The 19,200-nt window shown below is 37.2% G+C and overlaps 2 protein-coding genes across 7 annotated transcripts in view; one reads left to right on the top strand and one right to left on the bottom strand.

Annotated features, from left to right (window-relative positions):
* The window catches only part of PSIP1 (PC4 and SRSF1 interacting protein 1), a 40,075-nt gene that overhangs the window by 2,091 nt on the left and 18,784 nt on the right, over positions 1-19,200 (bottom strand). The window contains exons 7-15 of one of the 5 annotated variants that reach the window (XM_027047160.2): positions 13,608-13,704; positions 12,618-12,693; positions 7,101-7,329; positions 6,139-6,257; positions 3,411-3,466; positions 2,722-2,792; positions 2,418-2,519; positions 2,087-2,300; positions 332-443 (exon numbers count right to left, since the gene is read on the bottom strand). In XM_027047160.2, coding sequence (XP_026902961.1) covers positions 332-443; positions 2,087-2,300; positions 2,418-2,519; positions 2,722-2,792; positions 3,411-3,466; positions 6,139-6,257; positions 7,101-7,329; positions 12,618-12,693; positions 13,608-13,704 — 1,076 coding nt within the window. The other 4 variants (XM_027047161.2, XM_027047162.2, XM_027047163.2 and 1 more) reach the window with 4 other exon arrangements.
* SNAPC3 (small nuclear RNA activating complex polypeptide 3) overlaps positions 1-19,200 on the top strand; it is a 70,600-nt gene that overhangs the window by 49,475 nt on the left and 1,925 nt on the right. The window lies entirely within an intron of this gene.

Below are 19,200 nucleotides of genomic sequence, written 5' to 3'. Positions count from 1 at the left end.
AGAACAGCCTGTGATTTTAGTCTAATTTTTGTATTATTCTATCACAATTCAAGAAAGTATAAATGTAAGTCACTATTAGAGCTGCATCAGTGAAAGAAATCAAAGAATACTTCTTTAAACTGGAATCCTACCATCTAGCTCTAATCCTTTGAATACAGGCAAATTAACTGTAAATTGTATTTTTTTGTTTTTGCCTTTTTGATTTCCGTCTTGCTTCCTGAATTCAGGAACTGAGTGATCAAAATAGAATTCTTCTACAAATAATCTTGGAACAGCAATGTGACTTAAGAATTAAAAATCTACATGATGACCCATTAAAACCTGTCCTCACTTTTTCTTACTGCTGGCCTCATGCTTGTCTTTGCTTTCTTCACTGCTGTCTCCATTGTGCTGTGCTTGGTTACTGTCTGGAGCATCGGATCCTCCATTCAGAGTCTTTGAACCTTTAGAAGGGTTCCAAAGGAAAAACCGTTAGAGCTCTAATGCTTTTAAGATATCCTCTAAAGAGTCAAAATAAAAAATAAAACCTGGCCCTGAGGTCTCTAGTACTTAATGTACCTCATCTGAAACTACACTGTAATCTTTTGGGTATAACTGAGGCACAGTAAGAAGCAGGGTTACTCTATATACCTATCCGTACAAGAACGGGGATTTTTTTTTTTCTTTTTTAAGTTCTTTATTTTAAGAGAGAGCCAGAGCAAAAGCACAAGCAGGAGAGGGGCAGAGAGAGAATCCCAAGCTGGCTCTGCACCGTCAGCACAGAGCCTGACACGAGGTTCAGTCTCAGGAATGGTGAGATCGTGACCTGAACTAAAATCAAGAGTCGGATGCTTAACTGACTGAGCCACCCAAGCACCCCAGAAAGAGCATTTTTCATCTGATTATTCTATTTCTTATAAAAATGTGAATCAGGGGCACCTGGGTGGCTCAGTCGGTTGAGCATCCGACTTCAGCTCAGGTCACGATCTCACGGTACACGAGTTCGAGCCCCGCGTCGGGCTCTGGGCTGATGGCTCGGAGCCTGGAGCCTGCTTCCGATTCTGTGTTTCCCTCTCTCTCTGCCCCTCCCCCGTTCATGCTGTGTCTCTCTCTGTCTCAAAAATAAATAAACGTTAAAAAAAAAAATTTTTTTTTTAAATGTGAATCACAGTAAAAATTTTGTATTTCTCATTGGTATTTTATTTAAAAAAATTTTTTTAGTGTTTATTTTTGAAAGAGACAGACAGTACGTGGGCTGGGAGGGGCAGAGAGAGAGGGAGACACAGAATCCAAAACAGGCTCCAGGCTCTGAGCTGTCAGCACAGAGCCCGACGGGGGGCTCGAACCCACGAACTGTGAGATCCTGACCTGAGGGAAGTCCGTCGCCCAACCGACTGTGCCAACCAGGCGCCCCTCTCATTGGTATTTTAGAACAAAAAGTGTCAAATGTACTATTTACTAATTGACACGATTTTATGTCCTATTACTAATTAAATGATGAGGGCACTTTCTAACAAATCTCTAAGGAGACCTGAATCATCATTCCATAATAAATGAGTAAAAACAATCCAACTCCTTTTGAATATTTTTTCTACATTAAGCAGCTCCTAAGACATTTAATAACATGGAATTGGGGGGAAATAATAATACTGTGGTTCTAGGAGTCTGTCACAGAGGTACCCTAAAATATCTGTGGTGGAAATTGCGTATCTGGAATTGGCTCCCAAATTATCTTCAGGGAGGTCACAGAGAAGCCTGATGAGAGTAAAACAGAGCAATAATCGCAGAAGCTAGGTGATGGGGACCTGGAACTTCCTTTCTTGTCTACTGTGGGGTCAGAAATTTTTCCTAATTGAAGTGAAAAGAGAATAGTAACTGCTCATAGTATTATTACTAAACACTAGTATTTACTACTACATTAAGCTTGATGAAAATGATTTAAACTGAATGAAAAAGAAAAACCCAAGTGTTTAACCTTAGCTTCTCTTTTTCTAAGTGCTTTATGAGACCTCTTCATCATTTAATGCAGAGAAGATATTAATGAAATTACATATCAAAGCCATTTTTAAAAAGCAGTCCCAGCAGCAAACAACTTATTATCACATACCTGTTTGTTCCTTTTCTAGCTTTTTGTTTGGCCCTTTCTTCCCTTGATCTTTGGTTTTATTTGCTTCCTCATGCTGTCTTTGTTCGGCAAGAGATTTATTCAGCACTTGTGTGATCACAGAATCTCCTTCACCAACCAAAAACATATTCTTAAACTTGTTATACAACATTGTGGACTTTTCCATGATAATCTGACTGACTTTGAATCGCCGTATCTGAGAAAACAAAATGTACACTCACAATTGTTTTCTTCACTGATTTTTAAAACCTTATTTCTTAACCAAGTGGTAATGAGAAAATTTTTAAAATCTGCACGATTCATCATCACTCACTTTTTTCAGCGTGGTGATCATCTCTGTGTGTTTCTGAGCTTGTTGCATCGTGACCTGAAGTGACGCAAGTTCATCCAAGGCCTCAATACATCTGTTCACGTCCTTCATGACAAAACAGTAACGTCATAACTGTTAATTACCACAGCCTGGATAACCTAAAGAATACTTTAAAAATCTCAAACAAGGCAATACAAAGTAACCATAATAGTCCCACTTCTTAAATTATCCATACTTACAACATCATGAGAGAACATGAAGCTATAAAGGCAGTACTATATTTTTAAGTGAGGTATGAAACACTTACAAGATTATCAATTTTGAGTGAATTTTTAATTTCAGCATGTATCCTCTGAAGTCGAGAATCCATTGATGTTTCTATAAATTGAAATGTGAAACACAGTGAATAGTTTTTCCAAAACCCGTATTTCTGTATAAATCTACTAAGCAAAGCACAGTGACAAGACCTGGTGAATTTTTAAAAACGTTCTTAGTAATCTGCCCAGATCACTAAGAAGTTATTTGGCACATTTTAGTGTTTAGGAAAGCAGCGTTCATCATTTAAAGAAAAAAAAAAAATCACCTTCTAGCTGCATAGGTGTCTAAAATAAGCTGTCTGCATCCAGTAATTAACCCCTTTATGCCAATCCTTAGACAGCTGTTTCACCTTACACATTTAACCAAATAGAGAAACTCTATCTGAAACAATGAGATCTGTCAAAAATGGGAAAACATCTAACTTTTGGCAATGTTACAAAAACATGATCATCAAATAATGAGCAATAAAACCGCAAGCATGACTCCTTATTAGCAAGTTCACCTGATTATACTTAAAATACAAGGACTACAGAATCCGTTAGGGATCTGAAAAAGCACAATTATAGGGGATTTGAGAACTCTTACGAAATGATTTAAAAACCTACACATGAAAAATTAAATATATAACTTCCTTTCTATGTATAATTTTTATACATCTTAGGAAGGGAAATAACTAACCTCGCTTCTTCTCCACTTTCTTAACTTCTGGCTTCTTTCCTTCATCTTTATTCTGCCTATCAAATGTTAACACAAATATTTCAAAACGTTGGAACTTTGTGACTGATTACCAAATGCCCACAATCCCTTATGTAAAAGCTAAAAAAATTTTTAAGGTAGAAAATAGCCTAGATCACAAGGAACTGACTTGTAATGCATACAACTTTAGAATGCCACAGCATTAACTATAAACAAAAAACACATGTAAAAACGAACATGCTAAAATCTAGTGTTTCAGTGGCATCACAAATAATTTTGATGCTAGTCATGGTGAAACTTTTTTCCAATAGTAAATAGTGTGTTGCTTAAAGACCCAATTTCAGGGTCAGTGGACAAACATACCATAGTGGGAAAAGAATGCTTATAAACATTTCATGAATTCTACATAATTATTTTTAAAAGTAGTATGTCAAAACAGACTAACTTTTCCCACATCTCCAAGAGGGCAGACAGTTGAAGGAGTTGTTAAGTTTCAAGGTTAAACAGACTGTTCAAAGACAATAGTATTAAAACGGGGGTTTGGCCAATACATCAAACTTAAATGACATTCACTGACATTTACATACCATTATACAAAAGAAAAAGTACCATTTTACTGTAAATAACCCTTTAAAACAACTCCTAATTTCTAGTGTCTTGGCTTTGAGTTCGGGCCCTATTGTAAACCAATTGAAATAGACAAGAACAAAACAATATCTAAAAATCAGGTTTTTTTAAAAAAGACTTTATTTTAAAATTTTGGTTACAGTTTCATTTTTGTTTTCTTAACAAGTCTACTGTTTAATCTCTCAGGATTAAAAAAACAATTATTAAGATTCTAAAGAATTAAACAACAAAGGAATGTCAAGGGAAGGGCACAACTGCCCCCATTCTCTGGGGTATAAGAGCTATTCCAGTTTAACACCTAGCTTCAAAACAAAATGAATTTTTATATTTTCTAAATGAAATAATGTACAACCACCATCTTCTAACTTTCAAACACAAAGCTTCACCTTAAGCTTGGAAAAAAAAACAAAACAAAACAAAAAAAAAAAACTTAACAGGAATGATGGCCGACCTTAGTATGTAGTGTGTACCTTACAGGATTTTTTTTTTTTTTTTAAACAATCATAACACAGTAATGCCATTAATGAAGTCCTCAATTTAGAATCTGCAACATTCTTCCATCAAGGGGGGGGAGGGGGGAATTCAGTCCAATGAGTCTGTCTCGAGATCTTCATCTCTTGTTTGCTCCACTTGTATTCTCTTTTCAGTAACTGGATTAATGCTTTGAGCCCAAAATGAGATATATTTTTTATTACTGTAGATTACATGTTGTTTGGCTGGGAATACAATACAATAAACTTTATTTTGCATAATGCATTTCACACAAGCTGCATCTGAAATGCTTTACAGAGCAAAACTGTCCAAGTACAAAGTTTTGTAATAACAGGAGAAGGAAAGAAAACACAAATATTAGAATTTGAGAAAGTTACATTCGGAGGACATTCAAAAAGAAACTGAAACACATAAAGATAACTTTGAGATACTGAAGAAGGGCCGGGCTAGATTTACTAAGCAACCACTAATTTTCTATCTTAGTTTGGGGAGCACAATAAAGTCAAAAGTAACAAACAGTCCAACAACTCTTCAGTGAAAGGATAGAAAAGGATAGGCAATAAAAAGTAACTTTAACATATTTACAGAAACGGTCAAGTCTATCAGACTAGAGGGAGTAACATTTCTGAGCTTTAGATCTTTGATGTCACTCCACTCAAGCAGCTGAAACTGCTTATGTATTATCCTCCAAACAACTAAGAAAGCAGATAGTCAAACGCTATACTTGTGAAGAGACTTTGGCTCACAACTCTATCTTATAAAGAGAAAGTACAAATTAATTAAAGAATTCATTACTTATCGTTAAATGTGTCTTAGTGACCTACAGCATGTTTTTAAAATCACTTCCATTAACAAGAAACCAAGTTTAAGTCAGAATAATGCAAGACGCTTCGCAACAAAATGCTTTTCAAAGAAAACTCAGAAGTGGCAGTCTAAAGATAACTAGGAAAACAAATGTAATAAGCACATGGAGTGTAACCATCACCAGTGCTATTTTCCTCCTAATAAAATTATGTTATAGAATAAAATTAAAGGGGAAAGAAATTCCCCACGGTAAGTGCGTATTGTCTCCAAGTATCAAAACTTAAGTCAGCTTGGAGCTTTTGTATCACACACATCCAACTCAAACCCTGTCAGCCTCTAGATTTACTTTTACTGGCTTCTCGGGTTTCCAGCTGTGCTCCTCTTACTGTTGCTGTTCTTTTGGGAAGAGGTCTGCTGGTGGTATGACAAGGATGTTTCCTTCTTCCTCCACCAACATATTATCACCACTTTCTGTATTTAATACTAAACAAGTAAACAGTAGAGGATGAGGACATTTTCAGCAAAGCCACTAACAGTTAAATCCTATCTGCACTTTCAGTTTAAATTAAAAATATTCACAAGTGATTACCTCTGAATTTCCTCCTCTTACTCAGCAAAGAATGAAGCCTGAAACATGATTATCATCATATATTGAAGACTGTTTTCTAACACAGGGGAGAAGTCACTTCTCTTAAAGGCTTCATCAAGGTCTGAAAAATGAGATTCTATCGTTTAAAAATTTCATGCTAGCTTAAAAAATCAAAATTTAGAATAAAAAAATACTTACTGCTCCGTTTCCATCTGTTCCTCTTGCTTGCGTTTTCTATCTGCTGCTTCTTTCTCATGTTGGCCTTTCAACATATTCCTTCTATGAGCAGTCTGAAAGTTTCTTCCACCTTTTCTCTTCTGTTTTGAGGATTAGGATGAATTTAGTTAACTACCAAGTCAGTGACTATGATTACAATCTTGGGAGGAAAAAAAAAGCAACTGGTTTTCTTAAGGGACAAATACTTAAATGACTGATTTTTAAAAATCTCAGAATTATACATGTTGCTGTCTAAACTGAACTTTCCCTTGCTGATTCGGGGAATTAAAATCTATTTCCTGCACTGCTGTAATATACTAAGCGATGGCCTTTGGCTCAAAGTATGTCAGGCTGTTGGCCTCCACACTATGGTTCTGATTTCAGTACTGTTTACTGACAGGTACATTGCTTGGCTTCTCAAGTATTTTGAAATCAGGAAAAAAAAAAGAAAAAGAAAAAGAAAAAAAAGATTCACACAAACCAGGTCTGTAGATCTCCAAGGCTACATACAGTACTTATTCCTAAACAACTGTGGCATTCAAATACCACTGATAAAACGTTACACTAAATAGGCCTGAAGAGTAGTTAAGAATTTCACTGTAGGAAATAATAAAAATCCCCGTATAAATGCATCGCTTTTAGGTCTTCTCTCGTCGCAGCTCATCTAGCTTAATTTCTACTTTTCTACCTTTTCTAGATAGGTGGGTTACTGGAGTAAACATTTGATTTCCGTATCATAATTGTGAAGGGTGAGATAAACTTAGAATTATAATAAAGTTTCAAGTATGGTTTTTAACACAGCTAATTCAAGTTTACTCAGAAAGGCAGGGAAATTCAGTTTTACTTTTAATCACATTCATACTTTCACAGATACTGAAAGCTTACGAGAGAAAAAGAACTACACAGGAAACCAAAAGTAGAATAAGTATTTTACTTGATAGTACCTTTTCACTTTCTTGATCATCCCCTTCCTCTTCAGAATCAGAGGTTGATGTAACCCCTGTTTTAGCTGAATTTTTTCTTTTGGATTCAACTTCTTTCTTCCCCTCTTTTTTGTCTGGCTCTTTTCTTGGCTTATCTTCTTCTTTCTGGCCCTCTTCATCCTTTTTAAGCTGCTTTTTAGGTTGTTTTTCTTCTTGCCCCTTTTTCTTACTTTTGTCTTCTTCAGTTACCCTATTTTTGAAAATACAGCAATGGAAAATGAATTTTTAGGTATCATTATTCATTGTCTTTTAGCCATACTCTCCCAATCAAAGAAGTATTTTGGCTAAAAATGAGCAATAATTTACTTAGACAAATTTAACATATCTTCCAGTAAAATATGAGTATCTTTACCATCCAGTAATAGAAAGAAAAGAACATCCTTTTCATATAAATTAGAAGACACAAAAATCACAGTGGCATTAAGGTAATAAAGTGATTTTCCCTTTGTTTTCCCAGTTTCTTGTCATGTTACGCATTCACTGAAAAAAAGAATACAGAGTAGGACCTTCTGTGCCAAGATACTACTCTTCACTGTGGGGCCACAGCAGTATATTAGATGGGTGAAAGAGCCAGACCTTCTATTCTACATCATTGTAAGAATAACAGGTTTTAAAAAGAGTAGACTGGGAAAAGTACAATTGTAGAAGTGAACTGGTTATTATCAAATATGGCCATTTTAGAATTCAAAGAAATACTCCGCAAGGTAAAAGGCTCCCAAATTACGCACATAATGGTAAAATATATGGCCACTAAGCATAATGTCTAACGGTGCTAAATTCACTAGCAATAAGCATTCCCATCACCAGTGGATTTACAGACCTCATTAAAACTAAGTCAAAACTACCAAAACTGTCCAGTAAGCGTAACATTATCATTGGATGACATCTATGCTAATGAATACAGCAGAAATAAATATGAATATTTAGTATTTATGATACGATGTTAGGCTCTAGCAGAATCAAAGGATGCCAGTGCAGGGGCCCTTGGGTGGCTCAGTTGGTTGAGCATCTGACTTCAGCTCAGGTCATGATTTCCCGGTTTGAGTTTGAGCCCCGTGCTGGGCTCTGCACTGACAGCACGGAGCCTGGAGCCCACTTCGAGTTCTGTGTCTCCCTCTCTCTCTCTCTCTGCCCCTCCCCTGTTCATGGGCTCTCTCTTTTTCTCAAAAATAGATAACATTAAAAAAAAAAATGATGCCAGTGCTAACCACATAATTACTTCTATGGTATATACGTTCAATGAAAGCAACCCCATAAAAAACTACAACAAGTTTTAACAGCTGTTTAAAAAATCTTTTTGGGGGGGCACCTGGGTGGCTCAATTGATTAAGTGTCCGACTTGATTTGGGCTCAGGTCATGATCTCTCAGTTTGTGAGATCAAGCCCCACGTCGGACTCTGTGCTGTCAGCACAGAGCCTGCTAGAGATTCTCTCCCTCCCCTTCTCTCTGCCCTTTCCCTGCCCATGCTCACTTGCTCTCAAAATAAACTTTTAAAAATAAAAAAATAAAATTAAGATTGATCTTTTTTTCTGTTCTAGGAATTTCAGTGAGATTTTCAATAATTACACAATTATATCAATGGGTCTGAGAGGTGGAAGAGACTTCAGATCATATAATTGGTCCAATATCTCAGTTCCAAATCCACTGACCACCTATCAGACACTGTTTCCTTGAACTCTTAGGAGATTATTAAACTGGAAGAGAAAAAATTCACTTTTTAACCTCTTTAGAAATTTGTCTTATTAGGGGTGCCTGGGTGGCGCAGTCAGTTAAGCGTCCGACTTCAGCCAGGTCACTATCTCGCGGTCTGTGAGTTCGAGCCCCGCGTCAGGCTCTGGGCTGATGGCCCAGAGCCTGGAACCTGTTTCCGATTCTGTGTCTCCCTCTCTCTCTGCCCCTCCCCCGTTCATGCTCTGTCTCTCTCTGTCCCAAAAATAAATAAACGTTGAAAAAAAAAATTTAAAAAAAAAAAGAAAGAAATTTGTCTTATTAACAACCATTATTGGCTATGCTTATTTTCAAATGTAATATGGGTTTCCTCATCAATTTCTAACCGATGGAAGAAAAGGCATGCGAGTAAAATCATTTAAAATTTTAAGTTTATATAAACTTTATATCTTAAGAGTGATACATACAGTGGAATACCATTCGGCTTTTTAAAACAGATTAAGAAGTGTACAATAAGGTCATAAGAGATGGGATTATTATTTCAAGGGTTTTTGAACAGTATCAAAGCAGACTGCCACAAAATTAACCATCAGAGCTTGCTATAAACAAGTATTTTCCGAATGGTCCTCCATACCGCCTTTCATGAAAAACACTTCTCCATAGCAACAATTTCCTTTTTTACTAGGTCAAGGCACAGTAGGAAACTATTTGTAAATAGTTAAAAAAACATGTTAACGTAAGCAAAAACTACTGCAAATACAACCCCAATTATCTCAGTCGCTTATAACAAATATTTCTTACTTTACGTGAGAATTATAAGATGGTTTCAGCTCTTCTGGGTTCTATACCACTGTCATTTCAGGACTCATGGCAAAAAAGCTACCACTAACACATACATTCTGTTCTCATGATGGGAGAGCAAAAGTATAAGAAAAGCTTACATAGTTTAACTGCACTCCACACTGAGTTTGTGCTCAGATACACAGCTGAGAATAGCTATAACCGATACCCAGCCTACACATAATGTGAAGTGTCATTAAGTTACCACTATGTGAGGCTGTCCATAAATTGCCTTTGCAAAAAGCTCATGGATACAGAAATTTATGTAACACAATGTGACACTGACTCTGGGGCTGAGAAATTGAAAATCCTAATATATTATTATACAATAGGTAAAACTGTCATTTGTGATAACGTGAAAGAAAATTCAGTGAATGTGTGGCTTTGAGTGACAAGTTTTCAAGACCGAACGCTAGCATCTTAAGTTGGTTGTTACCAGGATAGATTTGATAGGGTACTTCAAAGAAAGGAGTTTAAAAAAATAACAAAATGACACAAGGAAAACCTAAAAATTCCACGCATTTCTGTGTTTAAAGTCACCTCCATCTTGTAAAAACTTCAAATTCAGAAAAAGACTAGGGTCAAAGATCCAATCAAGGGTATGAGCTGCCAGCTTCTCCTTAAGTATTCAAATTGGGCTACCGTGGTCCTTCAGATGAACAAATAGTTTCTAGGAAAGAGACCAAGGGGTTCTCAGGAAAATCTGTAAACTCAAAGTGAGTGCAAATTAAGTATAATAAGATAAGCATGTGGGGGCAGGGGGACAGTGTGAATACAATTTTCTAAGCAAAAAAAATTGAGAAAAGGATTGAGAAAAAGGATTGAGAAAATCCTATAAAAAGACCACCAGCATGGCTCAGTTGATTAAGTGGCCAACTTTGGCTCAGGTCATGATCTCACAGTTCGTGAGTTCAAGCCCTGCATTGGGCTCTCTGGTATCAGAGAGGAGCCCACTTCAGATCCTCTGTCCCCTTTGCTCTCCCTAAAATAAATAAATAAACTTAAATAAAAGACCACTAGGCATGAAGCTGGCTCAAATAAAACACACACACTCACAATAAAGTATTATTAGCAAATGTAATACAGCCTGCATCAAGAGAAATTAATGGAGATCTAAAAAAGGAACCTTGGGTCCCTCCAACTCCCTACAGCCTGAAAGCAGACGGAATCCTACCCAGCTGATGAAGGTAATATTTTCCAATGACCTTTTCAGACACATCTAAGGACGATACTGAAAAAGTAAACTGTCACAGGATTAGCTAAAAGCCACGGAGAGATATGGTCTGGCAAGAGACTCTCAGGGAAAAACTGGGGCCTAATCAAGGGAACCTTCCTTATACCTAAAATCAGGAGATCTCACACTATTTTCCCAGAATTCTAGATTTCCTAGGGAACAATGACTACTCTATGCCTCTTAATCTTCTCCTTTCCAAACAGGCGTATTTATTTATTATGGTTCCCTATCCCAGATCTAGGTGTGTGATAAAAGGGAGAGGGGAGCAGATAAGATACCTTGTGTTTTCAGTTCCTAAGTCTCCAGATCAAGACCTTGTATCAATTATGAAATCCTAGACTTTATACCTAATGCCACGATTAGATTAGGAAGGGAATGAATAAGATTTGGCATGTTTAAAAAGAAAAACTCATCTGCATGTACCTAATTTCTTCACTACAGCAGTTAAAACCACGTTGTAATATTGTGCCAGTATTTTTGAGGATAGTTTAATAGCTAGCTTGGCAGTAAAACTCTTTAAACACATTTTAATCAAAAAGTACAAACTTCCATGTTCTGTAACTAAAACGTCCTATAAAAATGTTTCATATAAACACTGTAAAAGCCCCTCTTAAATGACCAACACGCTTGAGCCTTCTCTATAAAATCTTTAAACATAAGAGCTAAAGAAGACTTTTGCCCTTTGTCTAAATACATACTCTCTCTCGTGAAGTTTCCACCCAGAAAAGTCCTATAACAATACCCATATGCAGAAAAGAAAGGTGGCGGGGCGCCTGGGTGGCGCAGTCGGTTAAGCGTCCGACTTCAGCCAGGTCACGATCTCGCGGTCCGTGAGTTCGAGCCCCGCGTCAGGCTCTGGGCTGATGGCTCAGAGCCTGGAGCCTGTTTCCGATTCTGTGTCTCCCTCTCTCTCTGCCCCTCCCCCATTCATGCTCTGTCTCTCTCTGTCCCAAAAATAAATAAACGTTGAAAAAAAAAAAATTAAAAAAAAAAAAGGTGGCAAGAAAAAATTTTTTTGTTGTTGATAACTAAGTAGTTAGCATATCAAAATACTTTAAATTCACATTGCAAAAGTAATTTTAGTAGGGTTTTTTTTTTCTTTTTTCTTTTTTTTTTTTAAGTAATCTCTCTACCCAACGTGGAGCCTGAACTCATGACCTGGAGATCAAGGGTCACATGCTCTACTGACTGAGCCAGCCATTACTAAGGAGCCCCTTAGTAATATTTTTAAAAGTTATTCTAAAGGAACTAGAAAAGATTTGTGGAAATTGCTCCAAAAATACTTTGTCTGAAAATTCCTTGGGGCACCTGGGTGGCTCAGTTGGTTAAGCATCCAGCTCTTGGTTTCAGCTCAGGTCGTGATCTCACGGTTCATGAGTTCAAGCCCTACATTCGGCTCTATGCTGACAATGCACAGTCTGCTTGAAATTCTTTCTGTGCCCCCCCCCCCCCGTGTGTCTCTCTTTCAAAATAAACTTTAAAAAATAGTTTGCTTAAAAAAACTATATTGCCTAACTTCTCTTTAATAGATTTACCCTGTATTATCTAAGTATCTTTATAACCTTGATATACCAAGAAAATGTCTTTAATGAAAGGATAATCACATCAGATTTTTCTGGATTCCCCATCAATTTTTACTTTTTACACAATGAAAAACTTTTCAATAGTTTTTTCCCATAATTTTTAGAATTACTAAAAAGTAACAGCAAATATCCTACATTAAAAATAAACTCACATGTCACTCTCTGAAGGGCAGGGCTGTTTTACCATTTTGGGTCTGCCTCTTGGTTTCGGAATCTTGACTTCTGTAGCTAACATTCACAAGGAAAAACAAAGTCAGTAACTACCCACTTTTCCTTTTAAAATGCAATTCTCACATATAAAGATTACAAATGGTATGTACTATAAGACTATTGGTTAGTGGTTTATTACAGATACTATCTTATTTATTAAGTTTTAAAGATAATATCCCCCAATGATTCAAATGAACAACAACAGAATATTTAAAAGGGGTCAATCAACAGAGTAATTTTCAATCTGTCCTTAGTATGTCTGAGAGGACTTCAAAGAACATCCCTCATTGTTTTAACAGGAATATCACAAAATTCAACTTTATAACAATACCACTTATAGTCAATCTCCATATACATATTACAATACTGTATATATATGGTACATTTACATCTCTGAAAATCTGTATAATTCACTGAATTTTCTAACACCACTAATTTGATCCATTAAAATATTAAATTCCAAAATAAAAATTATGGAAACAAATCTCAGGATTTTTCTGGGTATTATGGATTTTCCCTTTTCAAAGAATCCTATTATGCAGTAGAAAAAAATGGGCTCTATTTTGTTAATTTTCTTTGTTTTACTTTTGCCTTACTATCAGAGACATATCCTTCCAAACTACAGTGAAGCTTATGCTTTCTACAGTGAGAGGTAAAATAGATCCATCATTCACGGAATTTCATCTCACCACAGCCTCATTTGCAGCTATTAGGAGACATTTAGGTAAAACAGAAAATGAAAACAGTCCCAAGCAATTACTTTAAATCTAAATACTTTATCATAAAGCAGAAACCATGTTTATCTCCTTTGAAATGTATATATTATCCATAACCAATTACCTATCCACCTATTCGAAGGTATCTGAGGTACAACGCTGTAATGGTTTGAAATATTAATCACAAGCCAGAGATTTAAACATTAATAATCCTACCTGCAGGTCGCCCTCTTTTAGGACTCACTTTCAGATTAACAGATGCTGCTGCTGTTGTCACTACTCCTGCCTCCTCAGTTTCTACTTGTTTTTCTGCCTGAATCACAAAGATTTAATTAACTTACTTAGCAAACAGTAGGCATTTCAAATTTAATTCAACAGCAAAGATATCCCACTTTACGATACAAAGTTTACATGTAACTGTAACTTGTACATGATTGTTATTTTTCAGTAGTGAACTCATCAGAGCAACATCCCCAAACACCACAACTAGCAGACTCTAGTGAACAATTCTAAGAAACAAAAAACATCAGGGGCACCTGGGTGGCTCAGTCAGTTAAGCATCTGACTTCAGCTCAGGTCATGATCTCGCGGTTCATGAGTTCAAGCCCTGCACTGGGCTCTGTGCTGACAGCTCAGAGCCTGGAGCCTGCTTCAGATTCTGTGTCTCCCTCTCTCTGCCCCTCCCCCGCTCACGCTGTCTCTCTCTCAAAAATAAACATTAACAAAACAAAAACAAAAAACATCACTTTTTAGATGTTCTCAGGCTAAAAAACACCAATTTGTAAAAATACAGCTAACACACGATGCAAAATGATGACCCAAGTATAATATGCTTAACCCACACGTGCTTATAAATGTACTTTCACCGAGTATCTTAAAATCCTAACACTTTACATTGTGTACTTATGAGGGAACTTAAGTTAATATTCTAATATTAGTAAAGGGAAGAAATTAAAGTTGCTGATATTTCTTATTCTTTAACTTTGTTAATATATACATGTTTTACTTTTGAATTAAGACTGAGATCTGCTGTGTTTCTCTAGGAGTTACTATTTTCTGTAAAGAGTGATTTACTACAGTAATCAATTGCAGTGCCCCTTTGCAAACTATGATGCCTGAAGAGACAAGAGCCCAAAATGAGTCAGTTTAATGGAGTCAAGCAGTAGAGTAGAACAAAGGTTAAAACCACCAATTAGAAAGGAAATGCAAACAACTTGATCATGATGGAAATGGGAGGAAAGAGACAGTGAAGAAAACAAAGACAAGGATGGGAGGAGCCCTAGGAGCTGCTTCCCCATGACCCATTATTTAAAATTCAGCATTAACTAAATTAACAAAAAAAGGCAATAAAGCATGAAAAGACATGCACAATCCAATCTTATTGACAAAACAACTTAAAAATCTTTTAATCAACAATCTGATTCACAAACATTTAAGAGATAATGCCCAGTATTGGTAAGGAAATGAAGAATCATATACTGATTACTAATGATCAATCAACAGGCAACAGCTTTCTGAAAGAATATCTTTATATCAGCAATAAACAGGCAAATTTCTGATTTATCAATCCTACTTTTTAAGTTTTAGTTATCTATGTAATCTCTATACCCCAGGTGGTGCTTAAATTTACAATCCCTAGATATGAAAAGTCAGGCTCTTCTGACTGAGCCAGCCAGGCACCCCAGTAATCCCACTTCTAAGAATCTTTTTTATTTTAAACATTATTTTTGTTTTTATACTTTGAAAACAACAATGCATATTCAGAGCATTATCAAAAGTCAATTAACTCAGCTATGTTCACCCCTGAACTGTTCTCAAGGAACATTACAAAAATTGCTCCCTTAAACATTAGCTAAGGTTGTATTTCTAGAATTTTAATAATTTACATACCACCGCCCCCATCTTGATTCAATAGCTCCCCTGGTGGGGAACCAGGCACCTGTTTTTTCTTTGTTTACCATTACCAAGCTCCCTATGTACCTAAGGTTGAGAACCCAAGACTGTATGACAACTCTTCCTAGTGAGGTGTTAAGAGGGCAAAATCTTCTAAAATTCAGTTCAAACTGACGAGCTTTTCAGTGCAAAAAACAACAACAAAAACAAAAAACACACACCTCTCTTTATTTACACTTTCTATTTTTGAAAATAAATCAAGACATCATACAAGAATTAAAGGTAGAATGGATCTTTTGGAGGAGATACCAATAAGAGGTAACAAATTCATAAATAATTAGTATCATAAATAAAAAGATATTAACACTAATACTGAATAAAAAAACCAGCCCTATCATGAAGATGTATTCTTCACTGTTAGAAAAATTAGGCAACTCAAAAGCTTTCCTTATGAAAATAAAATCAACTGTTTAGCTCAAAAAAAAAAAAAAAGACTAAGTTATTTCAAATATACAAATATCCAAATCTTAAATGTAAATACACTGCAAATTAATTTCTTCTATATTTTACTTGATTCACAGAGACCTCTAACCCTTTGACACCTGCACTCATTTATCACCCCACTCTGTAGCTACTCCCTTCATCATCTTACCTAAAGCACCCCCTCCCACAAAACACCCCATGAGATTATACTATTCATATGCATCCTCAAGTCCTCTGCATTCTTGTTTTACTGCACCTGTCCCACAAATCTCCAGCAGAGAATTACTGGAAAACTCTACCTTTTCTGCTCTATTATTCCCTGATGCTGAGATCTGCTGGAAAAAAAAAAAAAAACCCTATACAAACATGCATTCATTTAATGCCTCTCAGTTGGAAATCTCCAAGCCATCCATTAATACCTTTACCCTGTTGTGTATGCCCTCTTCTCCCCTCACCAGCATGAACTTTCTATCCTTCCTTCCTGCCTTATACATGTAGTCCTCCCTTGAACTGGGCAGTGTAGAAGAGATTGAGGCCAGCAGGAAGGAATTCCCTTAATTCCCTAGTCTCCCTAGAATTTTTTTTTAAATTTATTTTTGAGAGCGAGTAGGGGAAGCACAGAGAGAGGTTGAGAGTGAGTGAGAGAGAGAGAGAGAGAGAGAGAGAGAGAGAGAGGGAGAGGCCAAGCAGGCCTCACGCTGTCACAGCACACAGCACAACTTGGGGCTCAAATTCATAAACCAGGAGATCATGAACTGAGCTGGAATCAACAGTGAGATGCTTAACCGCCTAGACCACCCAGGCGCCCCTGCCTAGAATTTTTAAATAACCTTTTCCATATTTCCCTTTAATGTTAAAAAGGATGAGATGTCCATCTCCTTCTCCCTGTTATGTTTCTTCCTTCAAATGTACCTCTCCCTTCTCTCATCCAACATCTCTTTACCACAACAATTCATACTTGTTCCATACCTTTAATCTTTCCTAGCTTTGCAAACAACTTGTTAAATCTTTCACCATATCTTTTCACTTTAACCATGCAAATCCCTGATGCTGCATTCTCTCTACTTCCCTTCAAAAATTTCAAAAACAGCGTAACTCTACCATTAAGTATTTTATTCTCCAACCTCCTTCATCTGCCCTTACCATCTGACTTTAAGTATCCTGGGGCAGGGGTGCCTGGCTGACTCAGCGGGTTAAGCCTATGACTTTGGCTCATGTCCTGACCTCACCATTAGTGAGTTCGAACCCCACATCAGGCTGTGTGCTGACAGCTCAAAGCCTGGAGCCTTTGGTTTCTGTGTCTCCCCCATCCCCCTCCTCTCTGCCCCTCCCCACTTGTGCTCTCTCAAAAATAAGCAAACTTAAAAAAAAAAAAAGTATCCTGGGGAAGCCCAACTGTCAAACATCTTCCAGTATCCTCTCCATTACCAAGACATAACTGACCACTCCCCTTTTTAAAAAAATTCTCTCCACCCAGGGCACCGGGGTGGCTCAGCCGGTTAAGCCTCTGACTTTGGCTCAGGTCATGATTTCGGCTCAGGTCATGATTTCGAGGCTCAGCATGTGAGTTCAAGCCCCACATTGGGCTTTGTGCTGAAAGCTCAGAGCTTCAGATTCTGTCTCTTTCTGCCCTTCCCCCGCCCCCCTGCCTCGCACACCCATGCCCACCCCCACACCCTCTCTCTCTCACAAATATAAACATTAAAACATTAAAACAAAATTCCTCCCTTGTTTAGCTTGACATCCTCCTTTTTTTGATAGTTCATTCTCAGCCTTTTTTTTTTAATTTTTTTAAATGTTTGTTTTTTGAGAGACAGTGCAAGCAGGGAAGTGCACAGATAAAGAGGGAGACACCGAATCCAAAGCAGGCTCCAGGCTCTGAGCTGTCAGCACAGAGCCTGATGCAGGGCTCGAACCCATGAACCTTGAGATCATAGTTGAGTTGAGGTCAGACGCTTAACCAACTGAGCCACCCAGGCACCCCTCTCAGCCTTAACTTTACAAAGCAACTTCTCATCTCCATTATGTTCCCTCAGGGTTCTGGTTTCTGCATTCTTCCTAGTAAACTTTCTCCCTTGACTACCTCATCTATTTCCTGTCTTTGTATCAGTGACTACATCTTTAACTTTTACCTTTTCCCCTTTTGATATCAAAACAATGTATCTTCAGTCCAATTCCCCTAGATGTTTCATTTCCTCCTCCCCACGCCTCTGCTCCCAAAACCAAGCCAACCTTGGAGTCATCCTAGATTCCTCCTTCCCACTCACTTCCAGTCAACCTTCAACTTTACCTCCTGAAGTGCTCTTAAATCCCGTTTCTCATTCTACACTACCAAACAACCTGCTAGAAGGTCCCTCTTCCTTCCAATCTCATGCTAACTCCTTAGAAAAGCCTTTCATGACTTAGTTATTACCAAGCCACTATCGTAACACCCCATTTTAACTCTTACTTTATGTATTTATTGTGTCTCAATAGAAATGTAAGTTCAATGAAAACAAAGACCTTATCTCCTTTATTCAATACTACTCCATTCTCTGCCTACACCTGTGAGGTCAGTACTAAAATTCTGAATGAATTAATCCGTGAATTTGTCTCACCACCCAATCCAGTCTCCATCATTCACACTGCTTTAAAAGAGGATGCATGTGAAATATTGTTCCCCTCCTCCCGCCTCCATCTACCTGACAAGACTCAGCCTATGTTTAAAATCTTGTTAAAGTTATCATAGCCCCTTCCACAGGAAATAAAAAGCCACAATTATTTGTTTTCATATTTTACTTCCTCACAAGATACCGAAGCCTTAGTTTTCCTTGAATCTTTGGTATATGATAGTCTGAGACAATAAATACGTTAGAAAAAGGTGAAGAACAAAACTTCATATAGGGAAGAAGAAACTTATTTTTTATTATTTTTTAATGTTGATTTTTGAAAGAGAGAGCTTGAGCGGTGGAGGGGCAGAGAGAGAGAGAGAGACACAGAATCAGAAGCTGGCTCCAGGCTCTGAGCTGTCAGTACAGATCCCAACGTGGGGCTCGCACTCACAAACTGTGAGATCATGACCTGAGCTGAAGTAGGACGCCCAACCTACTGAGCCACCCAGGCGCCCCACTTACTACATTAATTAAAAGCACAGACTGTACCTCCCACTCAAGTGTCACACAGTCTCATTTTATGCAACAATGTTGCTAATACTAGAATGAACAATACTTACACAGATATTACTGTGTATCAGGATTTATTATGGATATGTAACGTGTTAATTCACTTAATCCTCCCAAAAACCTCGAGTATACATTATTATCTATTTTACAAAGAAGAGTTGAAGTGTCATTAAAAGCAATGAAAACAGATGCATTTTGTTTCCTTTACTATTCATTTTAAGGGTGCTGTCACTAAAAAGAAACAGCTAGTTTTCGTAACTGAACAGTATAAC

This window comes from Acinonyx jubatus, chromosome D4, assembly GCF_027475565.1.
Source record: "Acinonyx jubatus isolate Ajub_Pintada_27869175 chromosome D4, VMU_Ajub_asm_v1.0, whole genome shotgun sequence".
In the NCBI taxonomy this organism is placed as follows: domain Eukaryota; kingdom Metazoa; phylum Chordata; class Mammalia; order Carnivora; family Felidae; genus Acinonyx; species Acinonyx jubatus.
The sequence above is the reverse complement of the archived record's forward strand: the minus strand, read 5'-3'. Positions and strand labels throughout refer to the sequence as shown.